The sequence below is a fragment of the Chiloscyllium plagiosum genome, chromosome 11 (genome assembly GCF_004010195.1).
Source record: "Chiloscyllium plagiosum isolate BGI_BamShark_2017 chromosome 11, ASM401019v2, whole genome shotgun sequence".
Taxonomy (NCBI): domain Eukaryota; kingdom Metazoa; phylum Chordata; class Chondrichthyes; order Orectolobiformes; family Hemiscylliidae; genus Chiloscyllium; species Chiloscyllium plagiosum.
The window spans coordinates 20065764-20087802 of record NC_057720.1 but is presented as its reverse complement, the minus strand read 5'-3'; the positions used below and the strand labels follow the sequence as shown (position 1 = coordinate 20087802).

Sequence of the window (22039 nt, the reverse complement as noted above, 5' to 3'; positions counted from 1 at the left end):
GATCTCACCAAGTCCAGGGTTGCCGTGAGGGTCAGGAAAAAAATCAATCTTGGTGTGATGTTGGTGGATTGGAAAAAAACATAAAAACCCTGACTATAGGGTGAAGCTGCCTCCAGAGGTCCACCAACCCTAACTCCAAACACAGATCCACTAATTATTTAGGTTATACAGAGGGTATCAGGGGGCTTTTGGGCTACCTGTCTACTGTGGGATCTATGAAACAACTGAAATCTCCCCCTATGATATGTCGGGACTCAAGGCTGATCAAATTAGAGAAGGCATCTACCAGAAATTTGAGGGGATGGGCTGGAGGGTAATAAATATCTAAAACACCATATTCTTCCCTGTTTAGCAGGCTTTGTGAATTACAAACCTCCTGTGTGTGTCTTTAATGGACTCTAGTAACATAAATGGGAGATTCCTCCCAACCAATATAGCCACTCCCCTACTTCTGGTATTAAAAGACGAAAGGTAAACCCGGTCAAAGCCATTCTGCTGTAGTTTCAAATGCTCCTTATCATCCACGTGTGTCTCCTGTAACAAAGCAATATCCATTTTTTCCTTTCTAAGACTCGAAAGTGTATTCTTCTTCTTAATTGGTGAGTGACTCCCCTTGATGTTCCAGGTACACCATTTAATCAAGTCATTAGCCATAACATTTTGCAGTAACATTTAGATTCCAGACAGGAGGAATTCCAATTACAAATCACCGAGCCTTAGTATCGCAAGATACATCAAACATAAAAACTACATAAACTAAAACTACTACAGTCAATAAACCTACAAAGCTATCAAAGATTATATACAACAAAAACCAGAAAACAAACCAACAATGAAGTTCTAAATTGGAGAAAGGCCAATTTGACGGTAAGGACTTTCAAAACTGATTGGGGGCAGATGTTCGCAGGTAAAGAGATGGCTGGAAAATGGGAAGCCTTCAGAAATGAGGTAATGAGAATCCAAAGAAAATATATTACTGTTAGGGTGAAAGAAAAGGCTGGTAGGCATAGGGAATGCTGGATGACTAAAGTAATTGAGGGTTTGGTTAAGAAAAAGAAGGAAGCATATGTCAGGTATAGCCAGGATAGATTAGATTAGATTACTTACAGTGTGGAAACAGGCCCTTCGGCCCAACAAGTCCACACCGACCCGCCGAAGCGTAACCCACCTATTCCCGTACATTTACCCCTTTACCTAACACTACAGGCAATTTAGCATGGCCAATTCACCTGACCTGCACATCTTTGGACTGTGGGAGGAAACCGGAGCACCCGGAGGAAACCTACGCAGAATGTGCAAACTCCACACAGTCAGTCACCTGAGTCGGGAATTGAACCCGGGTCTCTGGGGCTGTGAGGCAGCAGTGCTAACCACTGTGCCACCGTGCCGAGTGAATCTTTAGAAGAGTATAAAGGCAGTAGGAGTATACTAAAGAGGGAAATCAGGAGGGAAAAAAGGGGACATGAGATAGCTTTGGCAAATAGAATCAAGGAGAATCCAAAGGGTTTTGACAAATATATGAAGGACAGAAGGGTAACAACAGAGAGAATAGGGCCCCTCAAAGATCAGCAAGGCGGCCTTTGTGTGGAGCTGCAGAAAATGGAGGAGATACTAAACGAGTAATTTGCATCAGTACTTACTGTGGAAAAGGATATGGAAGATATAGAATGTAGGGAAATAGATGGTGACACCTTGAAAAATGTCCATATTACAGAGAAGGAAGTGCTGGATGTCTTGAAATGCATAAAGGTGGATAAATCTCCAGGACCTGATCAGGTGTACCCAAGAGCTCTGTGGGAAGTGAGAGAAGGGTTTGCTGGGCCTGTTGCTGAGATATTTGTATCACCGATAGCCACAGGTGAGGTGCCAGAAGACTGGAGGTTGGCTAACATGATGCCACTGTTTAAGAAGGGTGATACGGATAAGCCAGGGAACTATAGACCAATGAGCCTGACGTCGGTGGTGGGCAAGTTGTTGGAGGGAATCCTGAGGGACAGGATGTACATGTATTTGGAAAGGCAAGGACTGATTCAGGATAGTCAACATGGCTTTGTGCGTGGGAAATCATGTCTCACAAACTTAATTGCGATTTTTGAAGAAGTATCAAAGAGGGTTGATAAGGGCAGAGAGGTAGATGTGATCTATGCGGACTTCAGTAAGGTGTTCAACAAGGTTCCACATGGGAGATTGGTTAGCAAGGTTAGATCTCATGGAATACATTTTGATACAGAGCTGGCTCAAAGGTAGAAGACAGAGGGTGGTGGTGGAGGGTGGTTTTTCAGACCGGAGGCCTGTGACCAGTGGAGTGCCACAGGATCAGTGCTGGGTCCTCCAGTTTTTGTCATTTATATAAATGATTTGGATGCAAGCATAAGAGGTATGGTTAGTAAGTTTGCAGATGACACCAAAATTGGAGGTGTAGTGGACAACGAAGAACCTTACCTCAGATTACAACAGGATTTTGATCAGATGGGCCAATGGGCTGAGAAGTGGCAGATGGAGTTTAAATCAGATAAATGCGAGGTGCTACATTTTGGGAAAGCAAATCTTAGCAGAACTTATACATTTAATGGTAAGGTCCTAGGGAGTGTTGCTGAACAAAGAGACCTTGGAGTGCAGGTTCGTAGCTCCTTGAAAGTGGAGTTGCAGGTAGACAGGATAGCGAAGGCGGCGTTTGGTATGCTTTCCTTTATTGGTCAGAGTACTGAGTACAGGAGTTGAGGGTCATGTTGCGGCCAAAGAGGACATTGGTTAGGCCATTGTTGGAATATTGCGTGCAATTCTGGTCTCCTTCCTATCGGAAAGATATTGTGAAACTTGAACGGGTTCTGAAAAGATTTACAAGGATGATGACAGGGTTAGAGGATTTGAGCTATAGGTTGAATAGGCTGGGGCTGTTTTCCCTGGAGCGTCGGAGGCTGAGGGGTGACATTACAGAGGTTTACAAAATTATGAGGGGCATGGATAGGATAAATAGACAAAAGTCTTTTCCTTGAGTTCAGGGAGTCCAGAACTAGAGGGCATAGGTTTATGGTGAGAGGGGAAAGATATAAAAGAGACCTAAGGAACACCTTTTTCACACAGAGGGTGGTATGTGTATGGAATGAGATGCCAGAGGAAGTAGTTGAGGCTGATACAATTGCAACATTTAAGAGGCATTGGGATGAGTATATGAATCAGAAGGGTTTGGAGGGATATGGGCCTGGTGCTGGCAGGTGAGACTAGATTAGGGTGGGATATCTGGTCGGCCTGGACAGGTTGGACCGAAGGGTCTGTTTCCATGCTGTACATCTCTATGACTCTATATAAAGCACCAATGGTGCTGAATAGGGGAACTCACTCCTGCCCAAAGGGGGAAACTACACATCCCAAAACCCAACTTCCCATCCCACTGCCAATACTGCAGCCAGGGCATTTAAATACCTGAACCAGGCATGAACTGCCAGTACATAGGCATCTAGCTATCCCAAACATTTTCCCTCCTCCTAGCCTGAGCCGTACTGCAAACACAAGCAGAAAAGAAAGAAAATACACCATGAAATAACAATGTGAATAAAGAAATTTTGTAAAAGAAAGATAAGTACCCCACCCATCCTTTGATATAACTTAACTATGAAACTGAAAGTACACTTCTCAACTGCCACCAAACATAGTTTAGACCAGATAAAAAGGATAGGAAAAGAAAGCCTTGACCGGACCTTCCTCTTTTTATTTAAAGAAAAGCGGATACATACCCAAAGAACACTACTATTTATACACACTAAATTGTTCAGATAAAGTTAATTTGTCTCCAAAGTCTCTTGAATTTTCCAATATCTGCCCAGCTCTGCAGCTTCTCTATATCCTGCTGTAACCTGCCACATCCTTCCTCACTGTCAAACATCCTTCCTCACTGTCAATATGTCAAAGAGATGTACAGATCCATCTAAGGTGTACCGATGCATCGCCGGATAGCTCAGAGAGTACTGGATCCCAAGTTCCCTCAGTCTTCTCTCGATGCCGTCAAAGGATTTTCTTTTCTGGATCACTGCTGCTGAGAAGTCCTGGAAGAACATGATCTTAGAGCCCTCGTAAACTAGGGCCTTCAGATCCTTCCCTTGGATTCTGGAAGCTTCCACGATTCACTCCTTATCGCTAGAATAAGGAGAAACCGCACCAAGATAGGACAAGGACGTTGGTCTAGACCTGATCTGGTGAGCTCTCTCGACCTTCAAGCCTCTCATTCCAGCCTCCAAATTAATGAATTTCAACAATCAGTCCTCAATAAATTCCGCTGGCCGCTCACCTTCCTTATCCTCTGGCAAAACCGACAATTCGAACATTTTTTCTCCTTCCCCGGTTCTCGAAGTCATCAACTTGGTCAAGTAAATTGCGGACCTGCTTCTCCAGGGCCTGCATCCTTTCCTTGGAGGAACTGGCATCGGCTTCCACCACTGCATCTCTGTGTTCTACCTCATCTGTCATTTTCTCCAGGTCTCCCAGCTGCTGCTCATGCTTCTGCATCATACTAGAGATCAGGGCCAGCTTCTCCATTATCTGCTTCCCCAATATCTCGCAAGATTTCACGGGGTCCTTCACCGCGGCCTGGTAAGCAATTGAATCTGAGGATCCTGTAGGTTGGGCTGCGGGCCTGGCCTCGGATGCTTGTCTTCCCATCTTTGGCATCCCTGGACGGTGCAAACCGAGCTAAATTATTTTTTAACAGTTTTCTGGGAGACCACGACCTTTCCAGAGTCCCAGGATATTGCGGTGGTCTGGGTAGGGCAGGCTAGGACTTTGTCCTGCTTGCGATGTGGTGTGGAGCTCTGAAATGCGATCTTCCTAGATCGCTGCCATCTTGGATCCCGTCACTGAGCCACTTCTAATGATATCTTGGTGATGGACGTTGAGCCCCTCAACCCAAACTAGATCCTGTGTCCTTGCCAAATGCAGTTCTTTTGCCAAATGGTGTTCGATAATAAGGAGTACTGATTCATCACTTGAGGGAGAAGAAGGTTGTTAGGTGGTAATCACAGGACGTTTCCTTGCCCATGTTTGACCTGATACCATGAGATTCAGACTCAATGTTGAAGTCTCCCAGGATATCTATCTGCCAACTGTCTCCTACTAAACCCTTCCCTCATGTGCCTGTCTTGATGGTAGGACAGGAAATAGCTAGGGATGATGATAGCTAGGAGATTATCTATTTAAAGTTTTTGCTTTGAGTATAACTGCATCAGGCTGTTGATGGCTCTCCAAATTTTGGCAGAACCCCATAAACGTTCACAAGACGGTCGACAGAGCTAGGTTTGTCATGGTTTTTGCTGATGACTAGATCAATGCTGAGCTGTCTATCCAGTTTAATTCCTTTTTATAAACTTGTTACAACTGACTGTCTTGCCAGGCTATTTCAGCGATCATTGTGGAAACAATCACGTCGCTGTGGATCTGGAATCCCGTGAAGGCAAGTACAGTGACTTCCCTTTTTAAAATGATATTAATATGTCAAATTTATTTTAAAGTGACAGTTGATAATGGTTACCATTCAACTAGTTTTTAATTCTCTACACATTCACTGAATTTAAATTCCACCAGATACTATAGTGGGATTTGAAACCATGTCGCCAGAGCAATAACCTGGCCTTTGGATAACCATTCCAGTGCCATTTCCACTGTGCCACATATCTTCTTTTGAGTAATAGGGTTCAAAGAAATTTGCAATTGTGTAATGCCTTCACATAGCACAGGTTTATCTTCTCTGGCTGAATGATGAGCGAGTGAAATTCATCATTCACTCTTTATGGAACTCACCTCATTTCAGGTGCATTCATTTTAATTGGAGAAAGTGAGGACTGCAGATGCTGGAGATCAGAGTCGAAGAATGTGATGCTGGAAAAACACTGCTGGTCAGGCAGCATCCAAGGAGCAGGAGAATTGATATTTCGGGCATAAACCCTTCATCAGGAATGAGCCTCATTCCTATGAAGGGCTTATGCCCCGAAACATCGATTCTCCTGCTTCTCGGATGCTGCTTGACTGGTTGTGCTTTTCCAGCATCAGACTCTTTTGCATTGATTTTAATTACATGTTATAAAATAAGTAGGCAAATTATTTTCACTTAAGAATACAAATCTCTATACTGACACATCTGGAGGTAGCAAAGTTTACAGCTGATGGATTGCTTATATAAACTGACAAAATCCATCACTCTGTACTTGATTAAAAAAGGCATCCTGATCTAATCCTTTGGAACTGGAAATCCTGATTATGTGTTTAAAAAGGTTTTGCATTTTTTCTCCTGAGAGTTGAAAATGAAGACACATAAAGAACATTTCAGCTGGGATTAAAGAGTAGAAGGATTAGCTTCTGGAATTTGGGGTGGATGCACTTCCTCTGAGATTTAATCTCTGTTTTGGTCAGTCAATTTCTGCTGGGGAGAAAAATTGTTCTGCTTACCTGGGTGTATTTTTGTTCAGAGTCATGAATTATTTCCTTAAATGTTTGCCATTGCTTGCTTCACTGTCATTCCTTCTAATCTATCAGTCCGGTTCACTGTTTCCTTTGCTCTGAATAAAGCCTCTATGTGGGCAATCTTGAGTTGGGCATTCTGACGACGTTTACTATCCATCACAGCTGATGTGACAGCGTCATAACCTTCGTACATGACTTGGAGGAAACTGGATATTTCAGCTCACCTGATGGGCTGTGTGGTTAGCATGGCCCTGAAGAAGGGTTATATCTGAAATGTTGACTTCTTCATCTCCTGATCTGCCTGGCTTGCTGTGTTCTTTTAGGCTCCTGTTTGTCTACTTTAGATTCCACCATATGCAGTTTTTTTTGTCTCAAACAAGTTCATACCACTTCAAAGGATGTCCACTTTGAAGAAGTGCTTTGCCTCACTCAGAGGTGAATTCTGTGAGTTCCTTTCTCACTATCACTCTGCTGTGGCCTCTTCAAACAAACCCACTACAACAGCCTTGTGACCTTCCTCAGCTCCTGTTTTCACAACCATCTCATCCCTCAAGGCCTACAGGTACATTTTAAACCCCCAAAATTTGGACCCACCTTCCATGCTCCATACTTAGATTTCCCTCAATCCCCTCACAAACGATTCTCTCTACGGATTCTCCAGTCAACCCTTTGTGCAATGCACCGGCACCTCAATTCCCTCTCCTCATCCCTCCCCCAGCTCAAGACTCTCTTAACCAAACTTGTGCAGGGATCCTGAAAAACAGTTATGCCAGAAAGACTAACTTCTCCACCTCCTGATGGTGCCTGGCTTGCTGTGTTCCTCCAGCCTCCTGTTTGTCTGGCTCGCGATGGCTTCATCGTTACACCAAAATTACGGGCTTGAATGCACCATCACGTTCGAAAGGCAGGGTCTACCTGAAAAAAAAATCTTGAGCACACAATAAATCTTTCAGCAAAGTTAACAAATCTGCTTGAGTATACGAACTCGGGCGTTTAATGCATATGTAAAGTGGAAACTGCATCAGATTTAAGAATGCAAAGGTTTTGATGAGAAGAATAATCCATGGATAGGAACAAATTACCTAGGTGACCTCTTGCTCAGTACTTGCAGCCAGGAGACAGTCCCTGCAGCGTTGACCATGCCCCCGGCTGCCTGGTCACCTAGTAGATGTTGATTGACAGTTAAAGTGACGTCCGTCCCGGCAGCGCTTGCGCTGCTAGACCGGTTTCTCTCTGTTGCCGCTACTATTCCCGCAATGGCGGTCCTCAGCAAATTACTGACTCCCAAACACTCTGCGTTCGGAGCGGCAGCTGTCTTTGTACTCTTTGCGTTGAGTAAAAGACGGGGCAGAGGCACATCGCACAGGTACAGGATCACTCTGACTATTCGAAAGCCGGGTTCACTATAGTGTGTGTTGCTCGAGGCCGAGGATTTAAAAATGGCCTAGCCACTTCAATCTGGAAAGAATGGAGTGACAAAAGCTGACGAACATGACAGTACATTGAAGGAAAAGGTCGGCCCCGCGATAATGTTGTCATATTCGTTGTGCGATTTGTTTTGCTACATTGGTGGTGGGGTGGGGGGGCGGTAATGCTTTGATGCTGAAACTACTGTTAGAATCAATCTTTTTAAACACTATTTTAATTAATTTTCCCTAAGGATTTTACCAAGAATTGAGAAAACTGTCATTTACAATCTTTGTTCGCGATTGATGAAAATTTAATGCTTTTTAACACTTAAACCTTGTCGGCAATTTAGAGGTGCAAATACTCAGCTTTATTGTTAATTCAGAGTTTAGAGAACAATGTTGCAACTCTTCACATTTGGTTATTGCTTGATTACTTAGCTGTGATTGTTTACTTTATTTCATGGCATGTGGTATTGCTAATATGAACAACATTTGTTGCCCATTCCTAATTGCCCTTGATTTTTGTGGCTCACTGGAGCATCGCAAAAGTTGAGTCAACCACATTATTGTTGGTCTGGTATGTCTTGGAGGCCAAAATAACGACAGCAGATTTTCTTCCCAACAGCACATCCAATGAACCAGATGAGTTTTTGCAACAGTGGAGTTGTGAAATTTGCTTTTATTGCTATGTTTGAGCATCTGTGTGAGTTCTAGTCGAGTGACATTGTCATTACACCACCAACTTCCCTTGTGATTATTGGTTGAATACTTGTTCTGAATTCAGGACCCAATGTTGAACGAACTTCCAGGCCCTGATTCAGCATTGTGGTGTTTGAAACATGATCTAATTTTTGATTAGCTGGCCAAGGGTGCATGTTCGTTGAAATAAAATCAAGAACTGCGGATGCAAGACATCTGGAACAAAAACAGAAATATTGATGTGAAACATCCACTGTTTTCTCTCTACAGAATCTGCCAGACCTACTAAGTTGCTCCAGTAACTTCTGTTTTTGTTGTTGCATGCTCACTGGACATTTAAGATGGCAGGCATCTCTAAGCTTTAGGAACAACAGGAGGCCCTCCAGCACAGATATTGGCAAATGCTGGTATCTCCAATGTAGGTAGGAGAAGGAAAGGTCACCACAAGATGGGAGTGTCAGCTGAAGACACTTCCAAACGTTTTAATATTTATTTAGGCAATGAATTAAAAAAAAACTCTTCAGCTCTGCTCTGGGGCTTTTGCCAACTATTTTAAATTTGTACTATCCAGTTACTGACTCTCCTGCCAGTTCTGGTAAGCACTTGGTCAGGTCCTGTGGTAGAAGTAAGTATAATGAGAACATTGAAAAGATCTTTGGACAAGTACATGAATAGGAAAGGTTTAGAGGGATATGGGCCAAATGCAGGCAAATGGGATGAGTTCAGTTTAGGAAACCTGGTCATGCTGTATGACTCTACAAGTGTTAGTTGTGCTGTAGTGCCCTTCTGGGGCTTGAAAAACAGCTCAACCTTTGTATTATGGCCTTTTTTTCTGAGATTCCTGCTGTGTAAACATATTGATATTAAAAAACACCTGTTTGGACATACTATGATATCTCCCTGCCCATCATAACCTGAGGTAGGACTTGAATCCAGATTTTCTAGAACGGTAGTATATACGAATATTTTAGCAAGTTATCATTTCATAAAGTCAGGTGTTTTGGAGGCTGGAAGTATATTAGTAACTGGAAGGATTGTGAGTATAAGCTTGTATAGAATTAAGTGTTTGAGATGAAAATAATTTCAACCCTTATTTCAATTTTACCTATCTCCAAGTGCACTTACTTCCATCATCAGATCCTAAGCCACCCAGACTGATGTCTAAAATCTCATTTAAAATGGTAATATCTTGAATCGATATTTCATAATGGCCAATGTGCCATGTTCCAAACCTCCTCCTCAAGTTTCTGCCTGAAGCAGGCCCTTGGCATATAATCGGTTATGGATGACAAGGTGCAGTCATTTTTTTTGATTACAAACAGAACGCAAAGTCGGATCTCTCGTCCACCTCAGCCAGAATGGGATAAACTCCCTGTTGTTGGCATTTATCTGATCCATTTGCTAGTTGTTTAGTCAATTGAGCTAAGCGACCCCAGCCCCTTAACCAATAATTCTTTCATATTCTGTCACCCACATGTAGCCCCATATCTATCCGACTTTAGCATCACACCTCACCTTACTGACAAGTTTTGTGCTCTAGTGCCTCTTCTGTGCAGGGTCAGGTGAATTTGCCATGCTAAATTGTCCGTAGTGTTAGGTAAGGGGTAAATGTAGGGGTATGGTTGGTTTGCGCTTCGGCGGGTCGGTGTGGACTTGTTGGGCTGAAGGGCCTGTTTCCACACTGTAAAGTAATCTAATCTAATCTAATCTAATTTGTATTGCAGCAAGGCTGCATGAATTGGAATTTCCCGTGGCAATAGAAATTTTCAAAACTCAAAAGTGGCATTAGTATAAATGTACCAATGCAGAATTATACATCGTTAAAGATTTCTCTGAACTTTATTTAAAAAAAATTCGGATTTCACAGTTGTACAGGATGAAAACAGTGGTCCATCTGCCTGTGCTGATCGATTAGAAGAATCCTGTTCTTTCCCCACTGTATTTTTTTTCCATTCTTAAGTATATATCCAGTGACCTTTTGTTAATTCCTCTTGAATTGGCTTCAAGTACCCTTTCAGGTGTTTTTTTAATTTAAATTTGTACCCTCCAGTTACTGACTCTCCTGCCAGTGAACACACTGAATCTCCCTTGATTTATTCTATCCAATTCCCTTTTTTTTACCTCATCTATTAAAACTCCTCTTAACCTTGTCTGCTCTAAGATGAGCAATTCTACCATCTTTAGTCTCTCCATAAAACTGAAGTACCCCATCCCTGATACCATTCTAGTAAATGTCCTGTTTCATGTTCTTCGCAACCTTATCATTATCACTATTATGCAGAATGCAGAATTAAAAATACGATCCCAGCTGAGCCTGAATCAGTGATTTTCAAAGGTTTAGCACAAACTTCCTTGCTTCTATAATGTCACTTTTTATAAAGTCAGTCATCCTGAATATGTTATTGTAACAATTTTCTCAACTTGTCTGTAGACATATTAAATGTTTTTATGTGAATCCTCACATCTGTCTGTTTCAGTAGCTGCTTAAAATGTTACCATTTGGTTATCCTTGTTCTTTGCACAACAAAAAAAATGCATCCTTTTACACTTTGTCTTGTCCAACTTTCCACCAATTTTTATTCTGCTGTCAAGTTTCCTACTATTGCCGTCACTAATTATAACACTTCCACATTTTGTGTCAATTGAGAATTTTGAAATTATGCCACTTTTACGGGCATAAGACCACTGAGTCACATCACTGCAAACCTCCATCTGAAAGAAACTACTCTCTGATTTCTGTAACAAACAACTTTGTGTCCACACAAACATTATCCAAATAATCCCATGTCTTCAATTTTACTAATAAGCCTGTGATGTGATTCTTCATCAAATGCTTTTGGAAATCCACGTATGTAATTTTACTTTATTTCCCATCATTAGCCCTCTCTGTTTCATAATCAAAAAGTTTAAAGCTTCTCTGCTATCGACATTAGGCTGTTTGACCCAGTACTGTTCCTGCCCTTTTATGACAAAGCATGTACCATTTTCAAACTTTGATCCTCTGGCACCATTCCTATTTCCAAGAAAGATTGGAAAAACTTCAGCGAGAACCACACTTGTTTCAGTTTCCCCAGATCACACGGGCAGCATCTTTTTGTGGACAGATTTGACAAACATTCCAACAATGTCCTTTGCCTCCACAAGATTATTATTATTAGTCCTCGTTGACCCTACCCTTCTTTTTGTTCCTTTTGAATTGTTTTTAGCTTCTTTTAGTTTCTTAATGCATCACCGGACATGTAACATCCATCCGTCAACGGCTAAGTGCCACATTGTTTTATGTCTGCCAAAGCCTGTGTTTACATAATTGATCATATACCAATAGAAGGCTAGTGTTATGATCTGCCAGTGACCGTTGGTATGACTTTGCAAAATCTCCACAAACATTTATGAAAGGACAGTCAAAGGGATCAGGAACAGTGAAATGCTGTTACTGATTACCTATATAACATAATACAGTGGTTTCATTGTGTTTTCATTGTTTAGCAAATTTTGGTTTGGGGAAAAATTCACTTTTAACTTTCACGCACTGTTCATGTAAGAATGTGAAATGAAAACTAACAAAACTTCATCCTTCAGTGTAAATTCACTTTGAGTGGGTAAAGGTTTACACACCTGTAACATATGCTGCATTTCTGTCTATTCTGTACTAATTATAGGAAGTATGACAGCCATACACTTTATGGCTCTTGTGATCAATGCAACAGGAGGGAAAAAAAAGGAAAAAATGCAGTAGATGCAAAGTTAACACTGTCTCCTGTGATTTATCAAGATATTTGCATTTATGGAATAAAGTGCAGGCTAGGTGGATTAGCCATGATAAATGGGGTTACAGGGGTGGGGATGTGGGTCTGGCAGGGATGCTGTTTCAACTGTCGCTCCAGACTCAGTGGGTCGAATGGCCTCTTTCTGCACTGTAAGACTTCTACAATCCTTTTGCCAAAGATCAAAAAGAAATTGTTTGACTGTTGTGTGTTTAGTTTAATGGAACACTTGAAATTTGGAGTTTAAGTGACACACTGTTCCAAATGTTACATAATTTTGTAAGCTGTGGGTAGTTTGTCATGATGGAACATTTCTTCTTTTTGAAATCAACCTTTGCCCAGAATCATGTTTTAAAAAGTCAGAACAAATATTTTACATCGCAAATAATGTACCATGCTTGAAAGCAATGGTACAAAACCAGTGGGATTAAATGAATATGCCATATTTGCATTCTCTGATTTATTTACACAATCGTGACATGATGTTGGTTAATTAGTCATTAAGATGTTATATCTTTAACACAAATAAATAATAGACCATAAAGACATAGGAGCAGAAGTAGAACATTCACCCCATTGAATCTGCTTCGCCATTCATTGAGATTTTGGCTGATCTGATCATCCTCAACTCATTTTCCTGCTTTTTTCCCTATAATGCTTGATTCTTACATAGGAACCACGCAGAGCAGAGGAAAAACACCTATACAGTGCAGTCAAAAAGAACGGGTACCCCCTGAACTCAGTCCGCCGATGTCTCCGCAACAAACCCCAACCAGCAGACAAAAAACATCCAGAAACCCTAGCCACCCTCCCCTACACTAAAGACATCTCAGAAATGACTCCAAACTACTCAGACCTCTTGGCATCATGGTAGCCCACAAACCTACCAACACACTAAAACAGCAGCTAATTAACTTGAAAGACCCAATATAGACAACAAGCAAATCTAATGTCATTTACAAAATACCTTGCAAGAACTGTAACAAACACTACATTGGACAAACGGGCAGAAAACTGGCCACCAAACAGAGACACATGCAAGAATTCCTAGAAGCCTGGCATTCCAACTGGAACTCTATCAATAAACACAATGACTTGGATCCCATTTACCACCCCCTGAGAAAAAGAACAGGAAATGACATCGCCACAGGAAATGGCATCACCAACCCAAGGAAACCTAAACACACAAATAAAAAACAGGCCATACCACCAGTGCTTCATCCGGAGACACACTGATGATGTTACCTAGTATGGTGACGAAACATCTGAAAATGAACCTTTCAGCTCAGTGAGCAAACCTACATCTAGATCAATTATGTGAATTTTTGATTATCCAAACAAGATCTCAGGGTCCCATTCGGGTACACTGTTTGCTCACCAACCAGAATCTAGCACCGCTAGTCAGCCTGGAGGTCACCCAGGCGTTGTGAAGTCCCGGATTCGCTCTGTTGGGAAATCACTCAAACCGAGTAACAACTTAGCCTGCACCCTGTCCTTCGATCGAGCACCACCTGCAACTCTCCTAACCTCAAATGGCTGGCTTCCCGCCAGGAGTCGGGGTGACAGGGGCCACATTGGCCTAAGCAACAACAGTCTGGCCCTGCTTACAGCTGTGGTGGGTTGGGGATCTTGGGAACAGTTTGTCTCTCCTACACTTCCTCACAATGTAGCTTGGCCGCAATACACTGACCCCCGATCACCGCCAGGTGCCCCAACTGAGAGCCTGATCTTTAAACCATCACCGAAAGCCCACAAATGCACAGAGGCCCTGGCGGGAATGGAGTGAAGTGCTGAAGAGAGTAGGTACCTTGTAGTGGGGGGGAGGCAAAGGCGAAGGGAGTGTGATCAGCTATCCGAAAAAACAGTTATCTAAACAGACAGTTATCCGAACAGAATACCATCCACCTGTCCTGTTTGGATAATCGAGGTTCCCTGTACTTAGCTTCTGTCTTTAGAAAGTGGTGACAATAGCCTAGTTTTGAATGTGGGTGTTGAGCAACTGAACGGTATAGTGATAGATAAAAGATAACTTTTTCAAAAAGGCTTGCACAATTCAGTAGGTAAGTCACCAGGCCCAGATGGGATGCATCTTAAATTGCTGAGAGAGGTAAAGGAGCAAGTTGTGGAGCTGTTGACAGAAATTTGTCAGGTCTGTCTCAAAGCAGGATTAGTCCCAGGGAATTGGAGGATTTCACTGTGACACTTGTTGTTAACGAAAATGGCAGATGACAACCCAGGAATCTACAGATCTGTCAGCTTGACATTAGTAGTGGGAAAAAGATGGAGACCTCAATATGGAATAAGGTTAATATATACTTAGCAAAATAAGTTAATTCTTGACAGTCAACAAGGCTTTGTCAAGGGCAGATCATGTCTGACAAGTTTGATTGAGTTCTTTTAGCTGGCATAAGCAGTCAACAAGTGTAGTACTATGGATGTTGTATATTTGGACTTTCAGAAAGCATTTCATACAGTTGGTTAGCAAATTAGAAATGTTGAGGTTGCTGGGTCCTTGGCAACATGGATTAGAAGTTAGCTAAAAGATAGGTAGTTTCAGATGGGCATTTCTCAGATTGGAGACAAGTTGAAAATGGTGTTTTCCAGGTATCAGTGTTGGGACCCTTGCTTTTTCTGATTCATATAAATGGTTTGGAGTTTGGTATTGAGGGCAAAATCTTTAAATTTGCTGATGATACTAAACTAGGGAGAATAGTGAATTGTGAGGATGATGTTGAGCAACTTAAGAGGGACTTTAGTAAGTTGGCCAAATGGGCAGACACAAAATGGTACAGCTGTGAGGGAATTTAGGAGCAGAGAGACCTCAGGGTTCAAGTGCATAAATCTCTGAAGGGGGCCAGGCAAGTTGAAACTGTTGTTAAGACAGCTTATTAGATCCTTAGGCTGATAAATAGAGGCATAGAATATAAAGACAAGGAAGTGATGTTGCCTCTCTATAAATCTTTGGTCAGACCACATTTGGAGTATTGTGTACTTTATTTTAGGAAGCATGTTAAAGACCTGGAAAGAGCACAAAGTAGGAATGATACCAGTAATGTGAGATTTCAAATACAAGGAAAGATTAGAGAAATTGGGCTTATTCTTCTCGGAGCAAAGAAGATTAAGAAGTGGCCTTAATTGGGTGTTCAAAGTTATGAACAATTTTGGCAAGGTAAATAAGGATATTTTGTTTCCACTAGTAGGTAGGTCAGAAATTAGGAGTCAGAGCAAGGAGTGACATGACTTTGAACCTAGGAACCCTCCAACCACAAGGGATGAATGCAGATTTCTCCAGCTTTCTCATTTCACCTCCCCCCACCTTTTCTCAGTCCCAACCCTCAGACTCTGCGCCGCCTTCTTGTGCCCGAAATGTCGTTTCTCCTGTTCTTTTGATGCTGCCTGACCTCCTGTGCTTTTCCAGCAACACATTTTTAAGCTCTGATCTCCAGCATCTGCAGTCCTCACTTTCTCCTATACATTATGATGACTAGCTCAGGTTCCTGACAGCTGCTTTTTCATTTAGATAATCCCTCTCAGTCCTCTAATTTTGCTACAAAAATAGAAATTGCTGAAAAAAAAAACTCAGCAGGTCAGGCAACATCTGTGGAGACAAAACAGAATTAATATTTTGGGTCCAGTGACTGGTCTTCAGAACCCCTGAAGGGTCACTGACTTGAAACGTTAACTCTGCTTTCTCTCCACTGAAGCTGCCAGATCTGCTAAGTTTATCACACAATTTGTTTTTTTTTCTGATTTCCAGCATCTGCAGTTCTTTGTTTTATTTTCTCTCTAATTTCGCTAAGTTTTATAAAGTGTTTGTGTGCATACAGGTAATTTAAAATAAAAGCTTTTGGTCAAAAAATAGCTTTGTAGATAATAACGAATTGAATAGCTGGGTGGAAGTGTGGAGCTTATTATGAAAGGGAATAGGATATGAGGTAGAAATGGAAAGGGACAATGGATCGGCAGGAAATGGGATATTAAAAAGCAGGAGTATGATGAAAGGGAGAGTTGAGGTTGGAAGAAAACATAGTGGAAAACAAGTGCAGAGGAATAGGGAACAAGTGTGAAATTATAGATGTGAGGGGGTAAGAAGCTTATGGGAGCTGATGGGGAAATTGAGTAAAGTGAATAACAAGTGCAGATGTGATGGATAAGGAAAAGGGTGAGAAGCAAAATTAGAATTGAGGGACTTAGAGGGAAAACAAGAAGAGGTGGTGTTTGGAATAAAATGATAGGGAGAAGTAGGAAGGGTGGACAGAAGAAGGAAATATAGGGTTAGGAGTTCAGAAACTACAGCAAGTAGACTGGATGGGGTTGGAATGCCTTTCGTTTGGCATTGCTTTCAGCCGCAATGCAGTGGGTTTATTAATGAGATGGATGATGATTAAAAGGAAAACAAGAATAAAACAAGAAATTAAGGTGCCGTATTACAGCTTTTAAAGCTAAATTGCCTTTCTTGAGTCCAGTCATTGAATTTCATCAGCAAATTTGTAAATGGAGTTAGATAAATTTGGCCATACAGTTGAGAGTGTATAGTTATAATAAGCATCTGAGTAATCAACCTTGCAGGGCACTGGTTTGAGGATTATCGTGGAGGAGGTGTTGTCGCTTGTCCTTACTGATTGCTATTTGTGTGTCAGGTAGTTGAGGATCCAGTTGCAGAGCGGGGAGCAGAGTCCAAGGTCTCCAAGTTTGGAGATAAGTTTTGTTGGGAATTATGGTGTTAAAGCCAGAGCTAAAGTCAATGAACAGGATTCTGACATTGGTGTCCTTGTTATCCAGAAGAAGCATTTGGATAGACATATGAACGGGCAGGGAATGGAGGGATGCAGACCATGTGCAGATGGGTGGGATTGGTTTGGAATGACATCATGGTCCAAACATGTTGGACCAAATGATCTGTTCCTGGTTGCACTGTTTTATAATGTTAAAAATGGAAGGAGATAAGTCAGTCCTTTATTTGGCAAACATGACTTATTCAGAAATCTCATGAACTTTACTTTGTACCATCTTAAATGTTAATCTTTTAATTACAGTAAGAATGATGGAAAGGTTTCACTTCAGAATGAGGTGAGTATATCATGAAAATATATTGCAATTTTTTTGTTCATTAAAATAACATTTTTGCTTCATATGGTTTCTTAGGAATAGAAACCTCTACCGTTTGTTTTTCAGAAAGAAGGAAAAAAAGAGAAAGCAGTTGTGGATGGTGTTTTCTTTGCTAGGATATGGAGAATTCTGAAGATAATGGTGCCTGGAATGTTTTCACAAGAGGTGGGTATTGTACGTTTATTCAGGTGAAGACTGATAATTAGTCATTTGTAAAGTTTGCAATCAAACACAAATAAATCTATGTCTAAAGGTGAGAGAGCTTAAAGGCCTGCTTCCCTAAGAAAGGTGGGAAACTCTAGTTTTTATACATTCCTTGTTGATGATCAGGGAAAATTAATGGCTCAGATTCAAGTTACCTGTTCTGTCAACCAGGAGATGATGCAATTATATGGCCAAGGGAGAAAGAGACCATATGACAAGAATGAAAAGTTCCAAACTGTGCCTCATATAATTGTAGGAGAGTTACCTTTCCAGGTCAATATATTTCAGAAGAGTTCTAGAAAAGGATTGTCAAGCTGAAACATGACCCTTTCTTTCTCTGCAGATCCTGCTGGATTCACTGACTATTTCCAATGTTTTCCATTTTTACTATATTCGAATCCTGAACTTGGATCTAGGTCAATTGCAATTTAGTTTTTAATGTTAATTTATGTCATAATGTTAATTGAAACATCTAACTGAAATTAATTAAACTTGTTTCAAGAATGTCTTGAATTTTTCACTTTTTAAGATTTAGGGCTGTTAACATTATGAATAAGTTATCAGGACACAAGTTCCTTAAATCCTTTATGCATTTTATAAACTAGTAAAGAATTTTGTTGAACCAATGGTGATTTTAAAAAGAAAATCATTAGGTGCAGGAACAGGCAGGACGTTTGGTGAAATGCTTATTTCCCATTGAAAGTAGAGCACCACATAGTCATATTATGTAAAGGTGGCAAGTCCATGACTCAGTTTCTGATTTGTGTCAACATTAAATGCTAATGTAAACATGGGTGTACATTGGCTTATAAAGGATGGAAGAAATCTGTCAAGATCCCTGCTCATGATTACTATTCCACTGTAAAATAGATGTGCGCATTAAGTGAGATGATGATCAGGCTTAGCTGAGATTCTTCTCTCTTCACTTGTCCATTGAAATGCTTAGATCTTCAAAGGAATATGTAATCTTTGAAAAAATAATTTCTGCCTTGGCCAAGATGTTGCATTTTGACTGGAATTAAAAATGGATAATAACTTCTCAGTTATTCCTGCTATATCCTAACTGCTGTGCTGACAACTGTAATGATGGCCTTTTGGAATATTGCCCTTTAGTCTCTCTTTGTGGTGTGTTAAAGAAATACAAATAAAGACTTACACAAATATAGTATTTCACAAGATTTAAGGGTGCATACGTGAGGATCAGTGGTCGGCACAACATCGTGGGCTGAACGGCCTGTTCTGTGCTGTACTGTTCTATGTTCTAAGATTAAGATGCCCCAAATTCCTTGATGAGCAAATAAGTACTTTTTGAAATATGGTTATTGTTGAAATGTAGTAACATTTGTTGCCAATTTACATAAAAACTCCCAAAAATAGCAGTGAGATGATCAGATCTATTTTGTTGATGTATTGAGAAATACATTTTAGGTAAGAAATACAGGAGAGCATTCCTACTCTGATGTAGTGCTGTGGATCTTTTTTATTTGTTAAAGTATAGAAAAGACTTTGGTTTAATTAGAATTAGATTTTATTGTCACATGTACTCAAGTACATGGATACAGAACTACAATGAAACGTGTAAAATGTCCCCACTCACTATCTTAAAGCAAAATCTTAGATAAAGAGTCGAAAAATAAAGAAATAAGTTACAAGTTCAGCATTGCAGTTCTTGTCAAGATAAAGTGGTGAATAAGAAATAAAGCCAAAAGTCCTAAATTACAGTCTTTCTTTAGCTATAGGCCTGACATTGCTCCTTGCTGAGCTTTCTCCATAAGGGCTTAATCTGTCTTCTGTGCTAAGCTTAATGGTTTGATCTCTATGCCTCTTCGCTGCCATCTTGCCATCGACTGCCATCCTCTCTCTCCCTCTTAAGGTCTCAACTGAAAGGCAGCACCTCTGATCAAACTGTATTCTTCGTGTTTGCACTAGAATGTAAACTATACAATATGCTAAAGTCTTTGTAATCAGTCTAAGTACCTTTTGGCTCAGAGGTGAGAATGCTACCAAAGAACTATGGTTGATATGTCAGGGTGTTCATTCTCAAGTGAGCAAAAAAAAATCCAGGAGTTTACAACAGTTTTGAAGAATAGATTGTAAAATTCTTCAATTCTTGTTTAATAGTACAAATAATCTTTTTTGCAACTCACAAGATAATTACAGCTGTGAAATTTTGTTTGACTCATTTTGTTTCATTCAGTCAGGTTGAACATAAAGTCTTGCCACTGCAGCATCCATTTAGTTATTCCAATATTCTTGCTCTTGGTCTTTTTCAGGAGGACATTCTAAATACTTTGCAAAGATTAATGATATTAGTTTTAGCCTTGTCTTTTTTTATTTGAATCTGTAATCCATTGTTTTATTTTGTAATTGAATATAATTACCCCTATTTTCTAGATGGAGGAAATATAGTTCAGGGAAGTAATTTGCCAAGATACTACACAGGATATTTGAAGATTAATGGGTTTGGAATTAAGAGCACGATATCTAAGACATGTCAGTAGAGAGGAAACAGAATAGGACGTGGCACTTTTTAAGGATTGTTGAAAATGTATGGTAATGTGCCTCAGGTTACAATTCTGGGGCCTCTTTTACTCACTCTAATATTATTTGTAATCTGAGTTGAGTTGACATTTGGTGATAAGCTCAGAATTACAAGTATGTTTAACTCTATAGAAGCCTCAAGGAAGTAGGATATTAATAAATCGGGGAATAAGCTGAAAGGTAACAGAGAAAAATGGACCATATTTGCACAGAAATGGCAGTCACATGCAAATTGTCGTTCCACCACTTTGTTTTTACAAATTGAAAGATCTCTGCATTTCTGACAGGAGATTCCATTCAGAGTTCCTTCAGAAATCTGAAGTTCTAAATTGGCAGAAGGCTAATTTTGACGGTATTAGGCAAGAACTTTTAAAAGCTAATTGGGGACAGATGTTCACAGGTACAAAGACTGTTGGAAAATAGGAAGTCTTCAGAAATGAGAGAACGAGAGCCCAGAGACAGTATATTCCTGTTAGAGTGGAAGGAAAGGCTGGTAAGTTTAGGGAATGCTGGATGCCTAGAGAAGTTAAGGATTGGTTAAGAAAAAGAAGGAAGCATATGCCAGCTGTCAACAGCAGAGATCGAGTGAATCTTTGGAAGAGTATAAAAGCAGTGGGAGTTTACTTAAGAGCGAGATCAGGAGAGCAAAAAGGGGAATTGAGATAGCTTTGGCAGAGAGAGCGAAGGAGAATCCAAAGGGCCTTTATAGATACATTGAAAGGGTAACTAGGGAGAGAATTGGGCCCCTCAAATCAGCAAGGCAGCCTATGTGTGGAGCCACAGGAAATGGGGGAGACACTAAACGGGTTGTTATGGTTCTGTTAGCCGAGCTGGGAATTTGTGTTGCAGACGTTTCGTCCCCTGTCTAGGTGACATCCTCAGTGCTTGGGAGCCTCCTGTGAAGTGTTTCTGTGATCTTTCCTCCGGCATTTGTAGTGGTTTGTGTCTGTCGCTTCTGGTTGTCAGTGATTGAATCTGTGGATGAGTGCCATGCCTCTAGGAATTCCCTAGCTGTTCTCTGTTTGACCTGTCTTATAATAGTAGTGTTGTCCCAGTCGAATTCATGTTGCTTGTCATCTACGTGTGTGGCTACGAAGGATAGCTGGCCTGGTCGTGTCGTTTCGTGGCTAGTTGGTGTTCATGGATACGGATCGTTAGCTGTCTTCCTGTTTGTCCTATGTTGTGTTTTGTGCAGTCCATGCAAGGAACTGACAACCGGAAGCGGCAGATTCAAACCACTATAGATACCGGAGGAAACATCACAGAAGCGCTTCACAGGAGGCTCCCAATCACTGAGGATGTCACCTAGACATGGGACGAAACGTCTGCAACACAAATTCCCAGCTCGGTGAACAGAACCACAACAACAAGCACCCGAGCTACAAATCTTCTCCCAAACTTTGAACACTAAACTGGTATTTTGCATCAATATTTACTGTGAAGAAGGACATGGAAAATATAGCAGAGAAAATAAAGCAGAGAGTGGCGGGAGCTGGGCGAAGTTCAGGCGGAGCGCAAAGCCGGTCGGGAAGGTAAGTGATTGCTATAGAGAGGGTGAGTTCTAAACCCCAGGTCCTACAAAGTAGGGTCTCCCTCCCTCCCTCCTCCTCTAACCTAAATTAAGAGTCCACAGACTTGCCACAAAAAGAGGGTCTAAGGAAGTTTGGATCGAAGAGTGAGGCTTCAGGTCAGGAATCTTTGACAAGGAGGTTGAGTGAAGTGATTACGACACAGTTGAAGAGGGTGAAGACATGATTACCCAGCTGGTTCAGTGCTTGATGTGGGAGGTCAACGACTCTGGTGTGTCTGGCTCGTATATGTGTGGAAAGTGTGTGCACATTCAGCTACTGACAGAGCATATTG

At 41.1% G+C, this 22039-nt stretch overlaps 1 protein-coding gene across 1 annotated transcript; it reads left to right on the top strand.

Annotated features, from left to right (window-relative positions):
• The first annotated feature begins 7637 nt into the window (after positions 1 to 7637).
• LOC122554194 (ATP-binding cassette sub-family D member 3-like) lies at positions 7638 to 18020 on the top strand. The gene is made up of 3 exons (XM_043698845.1): positions 7638 to 7816; positions 17359 to 17392; positions 17498 to 18020. Exons 1-3 carry the CDS (start codon positions 7707 to 7709, stop codon positions 17621 to 17623), a joined length of 270 nt encoding a protein of 89 aa, XP_043554780.1. The 5' UTR covers positions 7638 to 7706; the 3' UTR covers positions 17624 to 18020.
• Positions 18021 to 22039: the final 4019 nt, after the last annotated feature.

Excerpts from the sequence above, each read along its gene's own strand:
- LOC122554194 (XM_043698845.1), top strand. The coding sequence starts at position 7,707 with ATGGCGGTCCTCAGCAAATTACTGACTCCCAAACACTCTGCGTTCGGA. Across the intron at positions 7,817-17,358 it reads GGCAGAGGCACATCGCACAG|TAAGAATGATGGAAAGGTTT; the intron begins GTACAGGATCAC and ends TTTTAATTACAG. Across the intron at positions 17,393-17,497 it reads AGGTTTCACTTCAGAATGAG|AAAGAAGGAAAAAAAGAGAA; the intron begins GTGAGTATATCA and ends TTTGTTTTTCAG.